Below are 21,012 nucleotides of genomic sequence, written 5' to 3' on the forward strand. Positions count from 1 at the left end.
CCCCCTGCGGAAGAAGATGTAGATGATCAGCGGCTGATATTCGAAGTTAGTTAGCCAAAGCTCACAGCACGACCTCCCAAGATCAATGGGTTTTAGCCGGAGAGCATAATTCTATGGGGTATATGGTATGACTCGCTTTCTGGATCAAAGCAGTGTTTGAAATTCTGCCACTGCTGACATTTGCTGGCAAATGTTAAGATTTCGGGAAGCCGCTGGCTGGTAAAGGACAGAAAACCCTGCCATTCACAGGCAAAACTGAAAATCACTAGCTGTGCAGTATCTGCTCAGAGGTAAATCCCATTGAATTCAATGGGGCTTAGTCCTGGTATGTATGTATGTACAGTGGTACTTCGGGTTAAGAACTTAATTCGTTTTGGAGGTCTGTTCTTAACCTTAAACTGTTCTTAACCTGAAGCACCACTTTAGCTAATGGGGCCTCCTGCTGCTGTTGTGCCGCCGGAGCACAATTTCTGTTCTCATCCTGAAGCAAAGTTCTTAACCTGAGGTAATTTTTCTGGGTTAGCGGAGTCTGTAAACTGAAGCATATGTAACCTGAAGTTTATGTAACCTGAGGTACCACTGTATAGGACTGCAGCAGCTTACCAATGCAGTTATTTAACCGTAGCTCATGGGGACCTTTTTTCATGCAAAGCATGTGACAGTATTTTGGCACTTAGCTATTGTTTTTTTCCAAATTAAAGGGGTGGGGTAAGGAAAAGGATGCATCCCTATCCACTTGAGAAAGTGCCACTCACCTCTCTGTCCCACAAGGAATCAGAGAGTGTAGTGCTTTTGTATTGGTCCCCCGCCAGGATACAGCATTCCCCCCCAAGGCTGCCTTTTAGATGTGCATGTTGCAGATTAAAGTGTCTCCCTTAAGGGTATCATCTAAGACTGCAGTCCTAATCCCATTTACCTGGGGGTAACGCTGGTGGCGCTGTGGTCTAAACCACTGAGCTAGGGCTTGCCAATCAAAAGGTCCGCAGTTCCGGCGGTTCGAATCCCCGTGATGGGGTGAGCTCCCGTTTCTCGGTCCCAGCTCCTGCCAACCTAGCAGTTCGAAAGCACCCCAAAAAGTGCAAGTAGATAAATAGGTACCACTGCGGCGGGAAGGTAAATGGCATTTCCATGCGCTGCTCTGTCGGTGTTCCGTTGTCCCAGAAGCGGCTTAGTCATGCTGGCCACATGACCTAGAAAAACTGTCTGCGGAGTGGACAAATGCCAGCTCACTCCGCCTGTAAAGCGAGATGAGCACCGCAATCCCAGAGTCCTTTACGACTGGACTTAACTGTCAGGGGTCCCTTTACCTTAACCTAACCCCCATTGAATTCTATAGGGCATACTTTCAAGTACACATTGTTACTATGCAAACCCCACCATTCAATTGAGCACTAGGAAGAGATTTGCTGGGACAAACTGAAGGTTCCTCAAGTCCTGCTTTCAGCCATAAGCAACCAGAAACCTCAGTGAAACCTACAAGCAATTGTTTCCCAACTCCCAGCATTGTTTCCCAACTGCCTCTGAACTCAGGGACCCCACATAGGCGTGGAGATGCTTTCTTCAGGTGAGAGCCGTTACCTTGGTGAAAAGTTGTCAAGACACTACACACCCTTGAGCTTAATAATAATAATAATAATAATAATAATAAATTTATACCCCACCCATCTGGTTGGGTTTCCCCAGCCACTCTGGGTGGCTCCCAACAGAATATTAAAAACATGATAAAACTTCAAATATTAAAAACTTCCCTAAACAGGCTGCCTTCTGATGTCTCCTAAAAGTTGGATAGTTGTGTTATTTCCTCGACATCTGATGGGCATTCCACAGGGTAGGTGCCACTACTGAAAAGGCCCTCTGCCTGGTTCCCTGTAACCTCACATCTCATAGTGAGGGAACCGCCAAAAGGCCCTCGGAGCTGGCCCTCAGTGTCCGGGCTGAACGATGGGGGTGGAGACGCTCCTTTGGGTATACTGGGCAGAGGCCGTTTAGGGCTTTAAAGGTCAGCACCAACACTTTGAGTTTTGCTCGGAAATGTACTGGGAGCCAATGTAGGTCTTTCAGGACTGGTTTTATATGGTCTTGGTGGCCACTCCCAGTCACCAGTCCGGCTGCCGCATTCTGGATGAGTTGTAGTTTCCGGGTCACCTTCAAAGGTAGGCCCACATAGAGCGCATTGCAGTAGTCCAAGCAGGAGATAACTAGAACATGCACCACTCTAGCAAGACAATGTGAGTTCAACATGCTCATGTTAGCTTGCATGTTTTTAAAAAGAGGGTGCTTGCCACAACAGACTCGTGTTGCTTCAGAGCAGTCACTCCAATGTTCTTGGCTGGTCAGCACCAACTTTAGCAGGGACGTGTTACTGGCTGCCAGCTATTGGAAACCACTAAAAAGTGAGCTGTCCTGGTAAGAGGGCGGTCCTTTACTCCTTTACTCTGACCCTAGTGCACTTCCACCGCTGCTGTTTGAAGCAGAGTATACAGGACATTAACCGCAATCCATATGTATCCAGTAGTTTCATGGGAAACACACTTGTTTGATGCATTTTCCGCCACACCATTTGAAAACACAAGCTGCGGTTAGTAGAGTTCAGACAGCCATTGGACATGCACAGATGACAGTTCATTGGAGGTTAGGGGGCTGAAAGCGCAGGGAAGCAAATCAGGTAATGTGCTTCCGGCAAATGCATTCCTCCCCTCTCTGGTGTGTACCTCATGTGCCACAGAGAGCCAGTGTGGTGTAGTGGTTAAGAGCGGTAGTCTCATAATCTGGGGAACCGGGTTCGCGTCTCCGCTCCTCCACATGCAGCTGCTGGGTGACCTTGGGCCAGTCACACTTCTTTGAAGTCTCTCAGCCCCATTCACCTCACAGAGTGTTTGTTGTGGGGGAGGAAGGGAAAGGAGAATGTTAGCCGCTTTGAGACTCCTTAAAGGGAGTGAAAGGAGGGATATCAAATCCAAACTCTTCTTCTTCTTCACAGATGGAAACCACGTTGTTGTGTTTTAAACCGCTGATGTGTCCACAGCCTAGGTTTTGGGGCATGTATTATATTACCAGGTGTCCCTCTTTTACAATTTTTAAAAAAAATAAAAAATGAACATGTCCCTGTCCCTCATGATTGTGGAGGTGAGAACAATACCCGATGACTCTTAAAATGAGAAATAAACTTTTCAAGCACCAACACAACACAGCTGCCCATCCTGCCAAATAGTGTTATGGGTTTGGGATGGGCCTCTGCCAATACTCATGGTAAGAGAACTGCCACTGCAAACCAGTCAAGAAGATCTAGCCATGCTCATTCTATTATTAGAAAAACTAAGGTGATAGGTCCTTATAGGAACCGTTAGGGATAATTTTATTCCGAATAATAAGGAAATGGTCACAGACTGCTCTGGGAAAGGAAAGCCTATTTCATAAAATGGGGCATGTCTTTCTTTTCTCCCCTGCCCCCTTCACCTTTCCTTTGACTGGGGGTGATGTCGTCAAGCTTATGGGTGAAGAAATGCTGGTTTCAGAAAGCCAGACTGAGTGTCAGAGAGTCAAATTAGTTCTGGAGCCATCTTGAGGTGCACGTACAACCCTCGTAGGAATGTTTAAAGGTGTACCTCCACCTCTTCTCAAGCTGTACGTTTATAAAGAAATACTACAAATGCCAGTAAGCCTACTGGGTTCCAAAGGAGACCAGGTTAAGTCCTGAATCCATGAGGCATATAGAACAATAGGTTGCAGTATGGAGTTAGATGTTGTTGTTCTGTACCACTAAATTTCATTTTCATGAGTTTTGTAGCATGCATTGTTCCATTTGCGGATCATTGTAGCATTTTGAGTTTTGGTTTGAAATAAACCATAGCTTTTGCCTCTTTTTATAATTTTCTTCTTGGCCTGGCACTTTTGATTTCCAATTCTAGATAGTAAACGCAGCTTTTAAAAAGTAACACTGGTCATCTGAGCCTCCTACTCTTATTGTTATTTTTAAAAAATACTACTACACCTATGACATTTTAGTTGGCCCAAAAAAAGGTCCTGGCAGACTCTGGATTTTCTTAGAATTACTTGTAGTGAAGCACTGTAATGAAACTAGAATAAACAAGACACACTAATATAAATAGATACAGTAGGTGGTTTTATTCAATGTTATATCAGTGATCTGACCACAAGATGGTGCTATAACCTTTTTAATAAAAAAACCCCAAACCTCTACCATTCAATCTCTGAAAACAAGTTATTCAAAATATTCTGACAACAGACTGTGCCTTGCTAAAAAAAACAAAAACCTTTCAAAATAGAGCAAAATTTTGTAGGTTTAAATATTACGTAGTAGAGATAAGCTTGCATACTAACAATACATACACCAAACGAGACTGCAATTGAATGGGCCCTGATGCTCATAAACTACATCACCCCTCATGCAGACTTCTGCTGAACCAAATACTAAGATGGGGAATAGCAGGATCAGGCAGGTGCCTCCTTTGGGGTGACCGGTGTACAAAACCTCTTGCACTAATTGGTTTCCCACTTGCACATTTCTTACTTGAGCAGAATGCTTAATAATTGAGTTTATAGGAATAAGGAGCAGCTATATTAATCTTCCTGACCAAAGCTAGAACATTTTTCTTTTTAAAACTAGACCACTTAGTTGTCCAAAAGCTGAACAAGCTCTCAAACACACATGGCCTAGTAGTTTCAGAGACAAAGGCATGAATGTCTTAAGCAAAACCAGACATTACAAAATGATGTGATTAAAACACGTGATCGGCTGAGAAATATGGGTTCTAATATTCACATGACTATAGGCCATGCAAATACTGTCTGAACCCATCAGGTGACTTTTGACAAGTCATTTTCAGTCTCAGTTTCCTATCTACAAAGTGGAACCTTCGTTCCTATGGTGTCAAGGAGGTTCAAACTGAAGATTGTTAAGCAATTCTTGAAAATTTAGATGGCATATTTATGTTCCCCTCCGCAATTCCTTCTGAAAAAAGCAGGGGAACAATGTATTTGCTCTTAGAATAACCAAGCACATGTTGGCTGTGTGGAGACATCTCTTCACTTCAACTGCTAGAGTTTCCATCTGTGGTCGTCCAGGAAATAACCATTTCTCAAAGGCTCTTCCATTTTGGTTAGTATTTGGGAGCAGAGGCTTAAAGCAGGTGCTATTTTATGACCTTATCCTCAGGGTGGGGTTGTATATTTAAAAAAAGCTTTAGCTAAGGCCTAGTATAAAACAAGGGATGTGGGTGGCGCTGTGGGTTAAACCACCAGAGCCTAGGACTTGCTGATCAGAAGGTTGGCGGTTCGAATCCCCACGATGGGGTGAGCTCCCGTTGCTCGGTCCCTGCTCCTGCCAACCTAGCAGTTCGAAAGCACATCAAAGTGCAAGTAGATAAATAGGTACCGCTCCGGCGGGAAGGTAAACGGTGTTTCCGTGTGCTGCTCTGGTTCGCCAGAAGCGGCTTAGTCATGCTGGCCACATGACCAGCTGTACGCCGGCTCCCTTGGCCAATAAAGCGAGATGAGCACCACAACCCCAGAGTCGGCCACGACTGGACCTAATGGTCAGGGGTCCCTTTACCTAGTATAAAACAGGAGTTTACATATAGGCCTAGTTCAGCTGAAATAATGGTTTCTTGCTACGTGAATGAGCATCAGGCTTCTGTACTCCTGCCTTCCTCCTCTTTAGCCCCCAGTGAGATTGGAAACTTTTGTTTTTTTTATTTTAGATAAAAATCATAGCTCCATGGTGTCTGACCTCTGGGAACTGTGCCTTGTTTAAAAGTATGGTTAGCAAGAACAAGCCAGGATCAAACCGTGGTTTCAGTTTCTGGCTTCTTGCTAGCCACAGGGACTGTTTCTTTAAGCATCTGCTTGTCATTTCTCCTCTGGCAGACAGAATAATCTGGGATGACTCCTATCTAACAAATGGGACAGTGGTAAATCCAACACCAGCTTTTTAGGCACATTAGAGCATGTTAAAACACAATCCAGTTTATCCCTACCTTTTCCGGATTGGAGGAAGAAAAGCCTATATAGTATAGCAAACTATAGTAATCAAGTGGTATCTCTTGTAAAATTACAGGATTCTGTTCTGTTCTGCAAGTACTTTATTGCCCCCCCCCCTTACTGGAATGGATAATCTATTCTTCAGTTTCCCAGGTTAATATTCCTTTTTTAAGAAATAAGAATTTTTATTAAAGCTTTTTCATAACGCAGTAAGATAAAATAAACTAAATAAAAAAAACACGAGAGAAAGAAAACAGAAAATGCAGTCCTCTCTCAAAGGTAGCTCTTAATCCTTAAAGTTTTTAACCCTTCCAAGCTCTCTTTTGGGAGCTTTCTTTTCTTTTCCTGGTCTCTCACCCCAGGAGGTCTTCCCTTCCCCTGCTTCTCACTCAGGGTCCTTCCGCAACCATCCACCACTAGGTTAATATCCCAAATGTAAGTTATACCCCTCTCTCAGCTGCACAAGTTCTCTTTATCACATGGCAAATTTGCTAATTAAAGCTGTACACCTACTGGCCCAATGTTCTGGGGAAAGTGGGAAGCAGTCCTCAGAAGTATAAATGAATAAGAACAGCAAAAGTGGTAACTGGGATAATTCCAAAACAAGCATGAAGATACATGTAGTAATAAGTTTTCAACCTGTGTTGAAAGTCAACAGGCGTCAAATATACCACAGGTTATTTTTTTCCAAAACAGGAAGGAACATTTATTGCTGACCGTATGGAGAATGTATGTAGAGTTTCTCTTTCCCCTTTACGTACAAAATAAAAACCACTGACTTTTTCAGATACATTCTCACCACAGTAACTGATATCCGAAACAACTTCCATTTAACTGAACAGAGATTAAGCTTCATGAGTATAACATCACTGAGAGGTAAAGAGAAAATGCCTGGTCTCAGTTGGGGCAGCTAAAATTCATCAAGCTGGTGGGAAAATATGCGGACTTGTCTGCAGAGTATTCAAAACCCAACAGACTCAAGGGATGGCATAGTTCATCTTGTTCTTATTTGTACACACAACCAAAACACACATGGAAAAAGGTTTACCCAAAGGAGCTGGCTGTGTCCAGTTAACAATTTCTTCTGTATTTAATTATGGTGCTACACCAGTTGTAGACACTTTTTAATGAATTTCTCTTAACGTACAATTATCTTGTCCCTGAATTACCTCCAGGAATGATATTTTAGGATACCTGCATACATAGTACAGTCTGGAACATTTCAGAATATTGAGTAAATGGAGGTCAGTCTTTGCTGGAGCTGTTTACCGAAAACCAGAGCACAGCAAAATCCCATCAGTCCAGAGAATTCAAACTTGTGTTTCCTTCCACTTGGCAGCCGACCTTTTACATCCAACTCACGAATCATCTCTGCCAACATCACTCTGATACTACACTGCTTTCATCTGTTCATAATGACTTTATTTTTTTTTCCTTTGTACAAAAAAATATAAAATTTAAATCCATAGAAAGTGTATACTAGCAATGACAAGTTTAACATTACACCAATGCAAAGGCGTTAACTGGGACATTAGTTGTTTTAAGTCTCAGCAGTGCATGCACAATAGAAAATAAAAATGGCTAAAGCTTTGAAATTCTTACGGCAATGCCTCAACAAACCACTCGGTGGATGGCAATAGTAGCAGGAGGGCATTTATGTACAAACCAAACAGAAATCAAAGTTGCTCCTTTAGTTCCAACTCTGGTTAAGACTTAAAATCACAATACAAAATACTCAAGACCCCCCCCCCCCAATTTCAAAAGTTATTAGCACAGGGAACTAATCAGTAGTTTTAAGAATCTTGTTTTGAAAAGGCATTCTGTTTTTCCACAACACTCTCCAGCTACTTAAAACTCCTTTTCAAAACCTAGTTGGACCAACCACACGTAAATGCTAGTTCATAGCCAAATAATAATATACAAAAATATTCAACGGAAGAAGGGCATTCATTTTAAAATTTGCTTCAGAAGGAAAATCTCCCACATTCAAGGTTTGTTGACTTGTCCCATGAACAAAACTGCACCTGTGGAACAAGAAAAGGTTATTGCAGATATTGGATTGATTCACAATTCACCTGTTTTGTAACGAAACAAAATCCTCCAGAAGGTTCAGCATTCAATACAATCTAGGCAAGAATGCTTTCAATTAAGCAGCAAGCTTGAATGTATTAATGACTATTAAGTGGAACCCAATTTTAGTCTGTGATCCTAAAAGATAAAGGCTCAATTTTAAGGTCATTTTGATTCTGATGCACAGTTTTAAGAGGGAATATCATCAAATATTGCACTTCCTTCTAAAAGGAAACAGTACTTCTGCTTTTAAATGGTGATTCTCACAAGTCCATTGATTCAACTTCTCAGAGGCGAGAGTTGGTATATGAAAATGTAAATTTAATACTTTAATTAATTGGTACCGTTAAACGCCAGACAATATGTAAGAATTATTTAAAAATCAGTAGACATTCATACATGTGATACAGTTTCGAAAAAGATAAAACTTGTGTTTTAAAGAGCCAGGTTATCCTAGTAGAAACCACTATTCTGCTTTTATTGTGTAAAGATACTTTGCTGCCTGTTTTTAAAACCTGACAAGGACTCCCTTTCAATTTAGTAATTTACACTAAGGAACAGGATCTGGTAAAACTGAAGAGCTTTAAATCCCCTAATTTCACTCAAGTATCAGAAAATCAATGGGAGTTAAAAAAAATGTTCAACATTTTGGAGTACAGTGCAATTTTACTTCAGCAGACACTGTCAATGATTCCCAAGAACAGAGAGGAAGAAAGCAAGGCGTGCACTCTGGACTTGAGCTCCTAGCTTGCCAGTTCACAAAAGCCACTTTATATACTTGTGTATGTGGGTTATCAGAGAGTGGCTCTGTTCATCAGTTTGCATCTGCTGCCGGGGGGGGGGGGGGAGGAACAGTGAGAAAAGCTCAAATGCACATAAAGATCCTTCTAGTGTGAATGTGTGCAGCCCTGGGGTCTGCGGCTAGTGTTGCTCGATGCCAGGCTGGCACTGAGTAAGACCTCCCAAACCCATGATCTGGACGAGGAGGCAGATCTGGTCTGTATCACAGAGACCTGGGAGGGTGGAGTGGGTGTGTTTTTGGCCTTGGGCAAGAGCTGGTTTTGCAAAGGCACTGGGCACCATGCTGCAGGGGGCACCTTACAACACTGCTGTAACACAAAGTGCTAGAGACCAGGGGACACACTGAATTTTAGCGATGCACAGGGCACCGCTGAAATTTGAGAGCCTGAGGTCTGCCACTGTCGGGACAGACTGGGGATTAGGCCCTTCTTCATGTGCCTCTTCTACAAAGAGGTTCAGAGAGTTGGCAACATTAGAACAGGCTTTTTCTGCAGTGGCTCCCTGCTTGTGGAATGCTCTACCCAGGGAGGTTTGCCTGGCGCCTTCATTACATATCTTTAGGCCACAGGGGAAAACAATTCTCTAAAAATTCAATGGCCTTATAAATTTGCTTTATTATGTATTTTGTGTTCTCATTTTGTAGTTTTATGTTGTGAACCGCCCTGTGATCTTCAGATGAAGGGCGCTACACAAATCAATCACTCACTCACTCACTCACTCAATCAATCAATCAGTATGTGTACTATTTGTTTTCCAAACTTCGGCCACCAGTCAAACTTAATCTTTTCATATTGAGAACTAACAAAAAATTATTGAATTAATTTAAATGTATATTGTAAGATGCTCGTTAATAAGTGGCTTTATACAATTCTGCTGATAAATATGTGATAAAGCATATCAGTTTATCTGTCTTTTTATTGTTTTAACTCAGTTAAAACACACCACCTAGTTAAGATTCTCATGGCATATAAACATAGCTGTCAACTTTTCCCTTTTCTTGTGAGGAATCCTATTCGGAATAAGGGAATTCCCCTTAAAAAAAGGGAAAACGTTGACAGCTACGCATATAAATGTATAAAATAAAACAAACTAAGGCAGGCAGGCCTACTTAGTAACAGCTGCATTTGGCCCTTCAACTATCACCTAGTGGCAGCAATTACAATAGGCTACCTAAATTATTTATACCTTAGCTGTTTCTTATAAGAACTATAACTTTTAAGACCTGGTCTCTGAGATTGCTTTTCTCTTTCTTCCTTGTAATTACTTTTTCCTTGTGTCCCGTGTCTGTAGAATCAAAGTCTGCAGTGCAGAGACTGAATTGTGGCTGATTTTTGTTAAGACGCCCTGGGACCCTTTTTGGCTAAAGAGTAGGATAAAAAAGTACTTAAAAGAAATAAATCTGACTTTTTGAAATGTGGTGTCTGCAGCAGGAAGACTTCTCTGCTTGTGGGAAATTGGGGCTTTGCATCACGAGGGGAGCTTCCAGAAGATGAAACAGGCTCCCTGCTGCCCTCAAACTCATAGAGGGTGACAGGGACTGGGCTCATCCCTACACCCACTCATGTGTGGTACTCTCCCCTGCCCCCAAAGCTAGTGCTAGAAAATGCAAGATTTTATTTATTTAAAGCACCATCAAGACTTCCAGAGCAACCTACAAAAATCAGGAGCAAGACAGTATTCCCTGAGGTCTCTTATAGCCTGAATAGGGCCACTGAATTTTAACAAGGAAAACAAACAAACATCCCGAACCTCAATCCCAGAGTATTTCATTCCCAACTCCCTGCTTTAAAAAGCCCCTTCTTATGAAGTTATATACAGAGGGTTTGTCCTGAATTAATAACTGAATGTTCGCTAGGTATTGCTAAGCGAAGCTGCTTCCAGAGAATACAAAGGGCCTGCAATACACCTTCCTGCGTGAGAGAAGGTGGATGTACGAAGTGTGCTGGCTTTCAGTTCTGATCCGTTATTCAAAAGATCTAACCCACCAGGTACAGCTTTAGTAAAAAAAAAAATCACATATGCATCTGATGTCTGCTATCAGGAGCAACACTTCCTAGAAGATTCCACTGAAATCAGCCTGCCGCTTCTGTATGGCATCTTTAAAATATTCAGTGCATGCCAGCAGATTTTGTTCTTAGCCTGCTTTGATGCTGGGTGGTAGTGGAGGAGACAATGAGATGACTGAAATGTTGCATATATAGGGAGAGAGTGTGTGTGTTTGTGTTAAGATGTCCTGGTCCCTCAAGTCGCCTTGTGAGTCATTTTTGCTCGGAGATGGGGGTGAAGGAGGTGAGAAGGTGTTTTTCCTAAGCAGCTAGCTCATACTGAGCCTAGAATATCAATTAGAAGAAAAACAGGGTTTCAAAGTGGAGCAAAGAGAGATGTGTGTTTTGACAACCGGCCAGTGCTCCTCTTCGGAATCGCATAATGTGCCTTTGATGTCCTGAGCTGCCTGTGTCTGGGAACTCATGCCAGAAGTCCTCTTCCTCCACAGCGTTGGCACTTTTTACCTCCAGCATGCACCATTTATGGAGATGAGCTAATAAATATGCCAGTGGAACAGAGGGGCCTGTTAGTCCCTGGCAACAACCCCTCGAGTGTTGAAATCCTGCGCAGCTGCAGGCTGCTGCAATGCCTCCAAGAGAAGAAATCTCTTATGCACAGTATAAGGAGGGAGGAGGTTCAGGACCAAATTTCGTAAGGCAAGAAAGCATGTAAGAGATGTCTGTTTTTAGCTGTGGGCTTCTGTCTCCTGAGGAAAGCTGTTTGCATTTAATTCAGTGAAAGTCAATATTACTTACCTGTAGGATTGTGCCGGATGAAGAATACAAATGGCCTGTCTACCACAAACCAAGGTGGGGATGACCTGGCTATTAAAATTGCAGCTTGGACAAACAGAAACAGGAAAAAAATAGTCACTTGATGGTTCTAAACTTATTTTTACATTTTATTTAGCAAGATTTATAAACTGCTTAATCAACAAAAAAACCCCTCTAAGTGGCTTATATAAATAATATCCATTAAAGTAAACATTAAAAGCAAGTTAACATCATCCCCCCCCCCAAAAAATATAAATAAAAACAGCAACTGCAAAACAACCTACCCAATCAAATAACCTCTTAAAATTACGTATCTGGGTAGGTGTGCCTAAACAGAAGCAAGGTTTAAAAACAGGTTCTGAAAAGCTCCTGCCTAGTATTATTGTATTTTGAATACTTTTGTTAGACACTTTGTATTTTTCATTTTTGCATCACCTTTAGACCTTTTTGTAGGAACCAGTGAACATTTTTCTAAATAGATAGCAATATATCAGTACTTCCTAAATTGAATAATTTAATCTATTTACCTCTTAAGTAGTCCAGGGTGGGGGCAACAGAAAGGCATCAGTCTGAGACTAAAATGCCATATTCTTAAACTATAATTAGATTTGGGCAAATTACTCTATAATTTGGAAATGCTGAAGTCCAGTAGCTACTGAGAGTCACATCGCGCTGGTGAATGTATGAACGCCCCTGCTTTAAGCTATATTTCTTTAGAAAAATTCTATACTACTTTCTGGAAAAAAAGAAAAATCTCCAAGTGAAGAATTTTGCCTTGCAGAGTGACATAACTGGGGAAGGGGTTAGCTCAGGGGCAGAGGATCTGCTTTGCATGCAGAAGGTCTCAGGTTCAATATCCCACTTCTCCAGGGCTGGGAAAGGCATTCTGAACCCTGGAGAGCTGCTGCCAGTCAGTGTAGACAAAACTGACCTAGATGGACCATTGGTCTGCCTTCCTAAGTTCCTATTCGGCTTGGGGGGGGGGGAATATGCACAAGTGCTTTCTGAAAGTCTGTTAAATGATTATTCTGGCTTGGCAATGCCATTTCAGCTATACTTTAAAATTAATGAAATTACGATTTTATTTTTATTTTTAAAAAAACCTAAAATTTCTATATGCATTAATGATGATTATGGGGAAGCAGTGAAATGCTTACTTGTTGCTGCAGATGCTTTGGTTCCATCTTCGCTCACTTCAATCTTTGCTTTTTGCAAGATCTGAGATACATGAATGTTTCCTGTTCCTGTTAAGGGTCAAACACAGAACATATGTGCCGTAAATATTATGTATACACATCCTCATGCTACATTCCAGGGAGCAGCCAACCCTTTTTGTAATACATAAACATAAGGAGAAGTCAATCTGCTTCTGTATGCTGTTATTAAGATATGCCATTTCCCCCCACCTGCTAAAAAGATTGTACCAGGTAATCACTTGGCATGAAAAAAATGACACTAAGAGATCACAATACAGTGTTTTGATAATTTAATATCAGTGAGAAGTGGGATAAAATTCAAACCAACCAAATTATTTCCACAAATCCCTAGTCCTAAAACTCATGGACAAGAGAATGAGAGGGTAACTCACTTGTTATTTTTGCAAAATTTGCCTTTGACTGATCAAACATATCTCGAATGCCAAGCTCCTGTAAAGGTTCCTTTAAGTCTGTTTCTGCCTCCGCAGTGAACCTGGTGGGAGCAACAGAAAAGCATCAGCCTGAGACTAAAATTAAGTCCAATTGCGAAAAGATTTTTCAATAGGGGTGACATAAATATGTGTGAGATAAAGTGGGGGAACAGAACCTACTTGGGTAAAATAACCTGCACTCTCTTCTGCACCATAGTTGTCATCCAGCTCTGTATCGTTTTCGTGCTAATGTGAGGAATAATAGCAGACAAAGGAGTTGTGCTTTCCGTGGGCAGAGCAATCAGCATACTGATACTTTCACCATGGTATGGCAATTCAATGATATTGTACCACAAGTCATTAGGAGTACTTGTTGTGCCTGAAAGAAACAGAGCAAGTAAAAGAAAAGGGATGGGGGGGGGGGAATCCAAGACAAGAAAACCTTCAGTCTGTATTGCAAGACTGTCTCAGTAATAAGTAGCTCTTGAAACAAATTGGATCAGCTTGTCCTCAGCCTGTTCCCTGAAGCAGGAGGAGAGTTCGGGATCTACAAGGAAGTTGCTGGCAGAGAAAGAAAGGCAGAAAAAAGGACCTTTTTTGCCCCAGAACTTCCTTGTGAATATCCCAATTTGCCCCTTTCATTTCACCTGCAGCTGCTGTCTTGCCCTGCAGGTCACTTCTTCCCCTCCCAAATCACCCTGCAGGTGAAGAGACCATGATGAAGCTAGCACACCCACAAACATTTCAGGCTGGCGGGGGAGCATCACTTGTTCCTTCTCCCTTTTGGCCCCATTGTCCATCAGAACGTCTCTTCCCGTGCTCACGGGAGAAACACCAAAGCCATCTCCTGGTATGTCCCACAGAGGAACTTACGGTCTTCAAATAAAAACATCTTGGACATCCCGGGCCATAGGGAGGTTAGGCTGGCCTCAACCAGAGCAAGGGCTTTTTCAGCCGTGGCCCCGATCTGGTGGAACCCTCTGTCACAAGAGACTACAGCCCTGCGGGACTTGACATCTTTCCCCAGGGCCTGCAAGACAGAGCTGTTCCACCAGGCCTTTGGCCAAGGAACAGTCTGACCCCCTCTCTCCTTCTGTAATCTTCATAGAATGGCAACCAATGGTTGCCATTAATTTGATTCTGAACTGATTTTAGAATGTATTTCAATCGAGTGTGATTTTATGTAAACTCTGCTATTTTTACTGTTGTTAGCCGCTCTGAGTCCAGCTTTGGCTGGGGAGGGTGGGATATAATAAAAATTTATTATTATTATTATGTTCATCCCGATGCCAAGGAGTTTGTTCATACCTTTCAGGCTAGGCTGAAGGAAAGCAAGTAGCAAAAGGCAGCTGCCCAGACTTCCAGACTCTGCCTGTGCAATTTTTTCTGCTGCTACAGATTTTCAGACAGCACACCTGCACAAGCTGGTTCATGGACATTTCAGGGGTTCTGTGGGGTGACAGGGAGTCATTATGACATCCCCCAAAGTTTTCAGCAAATGATCCTGACACAGGCCTGAATAAACAAAACTAATGATTAAGTTTGATTCTAATGCACACTGGTGAATACCAACTATTCCATGTCTAGACAAGGCATATAATTCCGATCCTGGCCTGACTGCACTGGCTGCCAATTAGTTTCTAGGTCTAATTCAAAGTGCTTACGTGGCTTGGTACCTCAGTACCTGAAGTACCGCCTCTCCCCATAAGAACTGACCCGGACCCTCCACTTGTCTTCTGAGGCCCTTCTGTATGTCTCCCCTGCCTGAGAGGTTTGGAGGGTGACAACCCAAGAACAGGCCTTTTCTGTGGTGGCTCCCCATTTGAGGAATGCTCTCCCCAGAGAGGCTCGCCTGGCACCATCATTACATGTCTTTAGGTGCTGGATGAAAATATTCCTCTTTACTCAGGCCTTCAGCCATTAAATAATCTATGGCCTGTTAAATGTGTGTGGGGAGGGGACTGTTCTTATGATTATTATTTTATTATTATTCTGACTATTATTATGCTCCATAAATTATGTTCTTAATGTTTATATAAACACCCTCACACACAAGTAAAAGGCCAATGAAATGCACAGGTAATAATCACTATTTCTCTTTCCCTGCTCCACCAGCATTGCCCTAAAACCATCTCCTTCCTCGGGCTGGTGAAGCCTCCTTTAAAGAATGTTACAGAAATTGTGGTGCCACAACTAAACTTTTTAAAATGCATAACCCACCCTTTTCACTACTGCATATACCAGGGTGAAATACCTTAATATAATTGCATGTGAAGCATGTTACTGATAGCAATTGTTTCTCAATGTTCTGCAATAGATTAAAGCTGAAAGGTAAGAGACACACAGAAACAAAAAAAAGGGGCTTTCCCTATCTTCTCATGCCATGTTCGAAACTGGGGGAAAGACATCCCCAAACCAGCTAAGTGTCATACCAACTGTCTCTACAAAACTTCTAAACGCGAGCCATGAATCTGGTATTATGAGGACATCAAGAAAACAGTCAGGAAATACAGCAAACGCATTGCTTGCCCCAACTACTCAAGCATTTTGCAGCTTTAAGTATGTCTGTCTTTGAGCCTTTCTGAGAGGAGAGTGTCCCCCCTTTTCTTTTGCTTTGTACTTCTGCAAGCCTTGGAGCTTCCCTGAAGATGCTGATACCTTCTGTTTCAGCAGCCCTGCTTTCACTGTAAAGCTGCCACAACAACTTAAAGCATTTTTGTTCAGGCAAGCCTGCCCAGACCCACAGATATGGGTGTGTTTTAACCTTTTTACAGTTAACTTTAATCATCTTTAAATATTGTGATCTGTTTTATTGATAATTTTAATATTGCTGCAAGCAGCTTAGAGGTTTTACAAGCATCAAGTGATATATAAATGTTGTTATCATTTCTACTTAATAAAAGTAACAATACCTGAATTCACTATTAGTATAGGTGACACGAGCTATCTCAGTGACAGCATAACAATAATGAACATGGCATTCTTTGGAAGAAGGAAGTTTGCTACCTAAAGGTACCAAAATCTAGCAGTGTCTTCAGCAGATTCTTTATATACAAGCTGAATTTCCATACCAAGTGAGGCTAGGGCAGACCAAACACAGAACAGATGGCCTTCCTTTTGCCACCTTGCACCCCCAAATATTACCGGTATACTGGACAAGAAAACGGTCCAAAAATTGGAACTGCTCTCTTTGGATAAGAATTAATGTTAAAACTGCAAGAAGGTTGCAACTGGCCAAATGATAATGTGTAAATATGAAGTTTTTAAAACTATCATCAAAGAGGTAAAGGATTCAAACAGAACATCTACTCTTGACTCTCTTGCAGGACATCCATATGAGAAATCAGGTGGCTTAGCTAAACCACAAAAATACAATGTTGGAAAACTACAGCAAATTATTCTTGTGTGCACAATGTTTTCCAGTTGGTATTACAGAGTTTCAGTAAAAATCTTCTATTCTCAAATGCTGCATATGCTAAGGAGAATGGGGTACCTTCAACAGAAATATCAAAAGCTTTTTAATGTTTAAGGACTCCTGCTATCCCTTTTTCTCATTGTTCTTTACATTCAACATTTAAATAAGCATCCTGCTAGTAATAAAGTAAGGTTCAACTGGCAACTTCAAAATATTACAATAATAGTTTTATTAGCAATAGGGTGCCTCTTTCAGAAATCTTGAAATATCAAACATCCCATTATAGATTTGCAGTATTGCAAATAGCAATAGTCTGTTGTGAAATACAGAATCTTTGTAAGCTAGCATTTGTATTAGAGTTGCCAAGTTTAATTAATCAAAATGAACAAGCTAATGAAGACTTTCCAAATTGGGCTGGAATCCTAATTCACTTACTAGGGAGTCAGCCCATTGAACCCAGTAGGAGTTGCTTCCAAGCAAACATGCACAATATTGCACTCTATGTGCTTGGCCCCCAATTAACTGGTGCAATTTTTAAAAGCTGTTCTCACTTCCCACCCCCTCCATTTTCATTCAGAGTCTCACTTTGATGCATATGTTGAGGTATGAACGTTTAATTATGAATTATGGAGCTAAAACCTGTTAATCCAGCTTGGATTTCTTTAAGGGGATGAGAGTACTAATGCTTATTAGGAAGACCATATGCTATCTATCAACACAAAATGTTTCAACAGAAGATCGGAGCTGTTAGTACTGGATTTCTGCCAAGAATGAAAGGACACCTGACCACATCTCATTGGAAGAGGGAATTCTGAAAGGGATAAAGTAGCACAGGATTGGGAACTCTGTGCCTCCCAGTTGTTGTTGACTTACAACCCCCATCTTCCCAGGCTATTGACCATGCTAGTTGGGGCTAACGGGAGCTGGAATCCAGCATCATCTGCAAGGACACTGGTTCCGCATTCTTCGAAAACACTTCCTTTTGTTCAAACACTCCCTATGTTACATTGGAACCGAGTTTGGAAATGTTACAAGATTTAAAATGCTCGTGCTGAATCACTTCTTTCTCAGCAGGCAGAGACGTCCATTAGCTGCCTCCTCCAAGGCAACTGAAATCATCATGAAATATTTTTCAAAGAAATCAGCAAGAATCTGAGCTAATCAAAGTGTTACTGGCCAAGAAATGGCAACTACATAGCCAAGCTTAGGACAAAAAGGGGGCCGTAGATAGCATCAGTACTAGTGGGTGCACACACCAAAGAAACAATGACATTTCCACACACTCCACTTCCCATCAACTCCAGGAAGAACTGCCCAAAGCCAAGGATGATGGATCTTGTAGTTCTACAACATCTGGAGGGCCACAGGTTCCCTATCTGTCGTGCAGAGCCATACCAGCAAAACCATTGCTGTTCTCATGCTTGGTGCCTTCTAGAAACAGAATCACCACAAAATTTAGCATGTACTCTGGGATGGTTTTATACATGTTGAGTTTCTCCAGATTTTTTACCTTGCCTTCCTCAGAAACTGGGGGAAAGCAGGCAAGATGGGCACCTGCTGCTTTAAGGATGAAAAAAAAAACAAAGGGGGGGGGGAAATTGAACATACCACATCGGAACACTGACAACTGAGCCAGCATAGGCACTTGGTAAGTCTTTCCATCAGCTCCGTTGAATGTTCGCTTTTTTGTGTTTTCTGGCTGGAAACGTGATTTCCATAGTCCCTTAAAGTATACTGCATTTACCAGCACCAATCTGGTCAGCTCACTATCAAGAGAATCCGGAGATATGATGCCGTCTATCATACCTGAAAAGCACAAAAGAAAACCCTATACTTTACGAGCAGAAAAAGAAGCTTATTAATCATAAAAAAGCTGAAAGGGAGAAGGGGGAGTGCAATTCAATACCAAGTTACATTAAATAAAAGCTACAAGAAGATTCAGAGCAAGAGAATGCACAGAAGACCCATGCTCGAGTTCAGCTGTGATTTAGTAAAGCACAAGAAAGATTGATAGAGGGTCTAGAGCTCCCAACCCCTGGAACTAGCCTTGGGTCGCTGCCAAACTTTCTTCAGATCTTCTCAATACACTTGGAGGTTTGCTTGGATCAAGCCCATTGAAATCCATCTTGTACTAATGTAGCCTTCCCTAACCTGGTGCCCTCTCATATGTGGCTGGTGGGAGTTATGATCCAAAACATCTGGAGGGCACCAAGTTGGGGAAGGGACACCCTACCCCCTTGTTCAAAGACCTTGCTGTCCTGTACACGTGTGCCAGTCTCATGATCAGCATGCATCTTGAGGCATCTTGAAGCCCCCAAGCACCAAACCCCCCAAAATTCAAGATTTCTGGCATTTATGCAGAAATCTTCCTCTAAATTCCAGGCAAATCAGTCCATGGGCTTTTTTGTTAGTGTTTTGGGTTTTTTAAAAAGGTAATATAAATCAGTAAGCAATTTACTAAACACTAAGAGTTTACAAACAAGAAATCAATGGGCTTCAATAACATTCAGCTTTCTCCCTGGCCCAAATACTACCCACTTATTTGCCATTGGTGCTTTTTCTTTGAGATCTCATCGTAAAAAGAACAAAGAACAATCAAAGGAGTGGATATAAAGAAAAGCACAAGGAAGGAAAGGAACTTTACATCAATACAGGGACAGAAGAGAATTTTTTGAGGAGATTGTGTTCTTGGCAAAACAGTGAGATAAGCGAGTATCAAGGAAATTGCCACTACCTGTGTGCTCACACAGAAGATAATGTAGTCAAGAGGATGTTACAAGTTTAGTGAAAAAGATTTGATATTAATTGCCATTTTGCAGTTTGATTTACACTTTATATGTTTAAAAGAACAGCCTGTACTCGCAGGCAGGGTGTACAAAATCAATCCAAATGCTTCAGATGTTTAAAGCTCAGTTTTTCAAAGAATTTGGAAAGAAATGTTAAGCTGAAGAGGAAGAGACCAGTTGCAGCAGGGACTAGAGGTTCCAGAAAGGGATACTGCCAAATCCAAGACACAGGTTTTGGCATTGGGTTGGCTTGTTGGAGGGGAGGTTGCAAGCCTCTGCCTGCCTCTCCTAGGGAAAGGGGCATCCCATTAAAAGAACACTGGAACCGGAAATGCTTTTTCCAGGCACCATGTGGGATCTAGGGCCACAGCACTCCTCAAGGTGGCAGCCCCATGGGGGCAAACCTATTTGATTAAACTTATAGGTCCTCCCTGCCTCTGGATAGACCCCGACTGTAATACTTCCAGCAGGCTGGATGGATGTTTTATGGTTACACCCAATGTCTATGCCAAACCTCTTAACATGTGTAATCAAGAAAGTTGTGGCCTTATTTGACCCCAAACACTGTGTTCTACCTGCTTTGTTCTCTAAGTCAGGGGTGCTGGGGACCAGGGACACAAAGGGATATTGCCCAATCCAAGACTCTTTTATTACTATTCTATTCCATCAGTGTGCTTTGCATTATAACCAAATCAAAGCAGAGCAGTTCCTTCTCCAAGTAGCTTACGGTCTCTATGTTAGCAGTAGTGAATAAGAGTGGGAAGAGAGATAAATCTAACAACCAGAGCAGAAACAAGACAGACGGTATAACAAGGGGGGGTGGAGACAAAAGTTAGCTGTTGGTATCACATACCCTTGGTCTCATTTCTGACCCACTGGTTGATAGTATCAGATGCAGTGTTCTGGTCCTCGAAGTTCACACTCTTAACATTGCACTGAAAGACTTCATTGTTTCTTGAAACAAAAGGCACTTCCAGCTTCAGGCCACTTTTTGCAAAGACAGCATTTGCAATTGACACAAGATCTTTATTCTTCTTTGAGACTATGGCTTTGTTTATCTTCTTCAGTACTTTGCCAACCCCTGATTGAAAAACAAGCAAGAATCTTTAGTAAAAAAATAATAAATGCTTAAAATATCCTCTTCAAAATAAGCAGTGGTAAGCACACAAACAGGTTGAGAAGCCACCTAAAACTGTGATCCAGGGCATGTTCACTCAGAAGCAAGTTCCAATTATTCCAGTGGAATCTACTTCCAAATGCGTTTGGATTCCAGAGCCAAGCAAACCTTAGGCATTATGGAACATGCCCAACACACAGCCCCATTTTCGAAGTTCAAGCAATGTACCAAGGCAACAGATCGATCAAATGCACTTAACAGATGAACTGCAAGAGAGATAAAGCAGCCTTGAGAAAGTAACCCACTGTTGGCGGGCATGAATACAATCACAGAGCTGCACTTGGATTGCAATATTGCCGTTTTACCCATTGTGCACC

The 21,012-nt window shown here is 41.9% G+C and overlaps 1 protein-coding gene across 1 annotated transcript in view; it reads right to left on the minus strand.

Annotated features, from left to right (window-relative positions):
• Positions 1 to 6,677: 6,677 nt before the first annotated feature.
• The window catches only part of SERPINE2 (serpin family E member 2), a 28,442-nt gene continuing 14,107 nt past the window's right edge, over positions 6,678 to 21,012 (minus strand). The window contains exons 3-9 of the mRNA XM_053390041.1: positions 20,372 to 20,599; positions 18,341 to 18,538; positions 13,498 to 13,696; positions 13,279 to 13,379; positions 12,848 to 12,934; positions 11,673 to 11,756; positions 6,678 to 8,024 (exon numbers count right to left, since the gene is read on the minus strand). Of these exons, the coding sequence (XP_053246016.1) occupies positions 7,987 to 8,024; positions 11,673 to 11,756; positions 12,848 to 12,934; positions 13,279 to 13,379; positions 13,498 to 13,696; positions 18,341 to 18,538; positions 20,372 to 20,599 (935 nt within the window). The 3' untranslated portion in view covers positions 6,678 to 7,986. The remainder of the gene's footprint in view (positions 8,025 to 11,672; positions 11,757 to 12,847; positions 12,935 to 13,278; positions 13,380 to 13,497; positions 13,697 to 18,340; positions 18,539 to 20,371; positions 20,600 to 21,012) is intronic.

Source organism: Podarcis raffonei, chromosome 5, assembly GCF_027172205.1.
Source record: "Podarcis raffonei isolate rPodRaf1 chromosome 5, rPodRaf1.pri, whole genome shotgun sequence".
In the NCBI taxonomy this organism is placed as follows: Eukaryota; Metazoa; Chordata; class Lepidosauria; order Squamata; family Lacertidae; genus Podarcis; species Podarcis raffonei.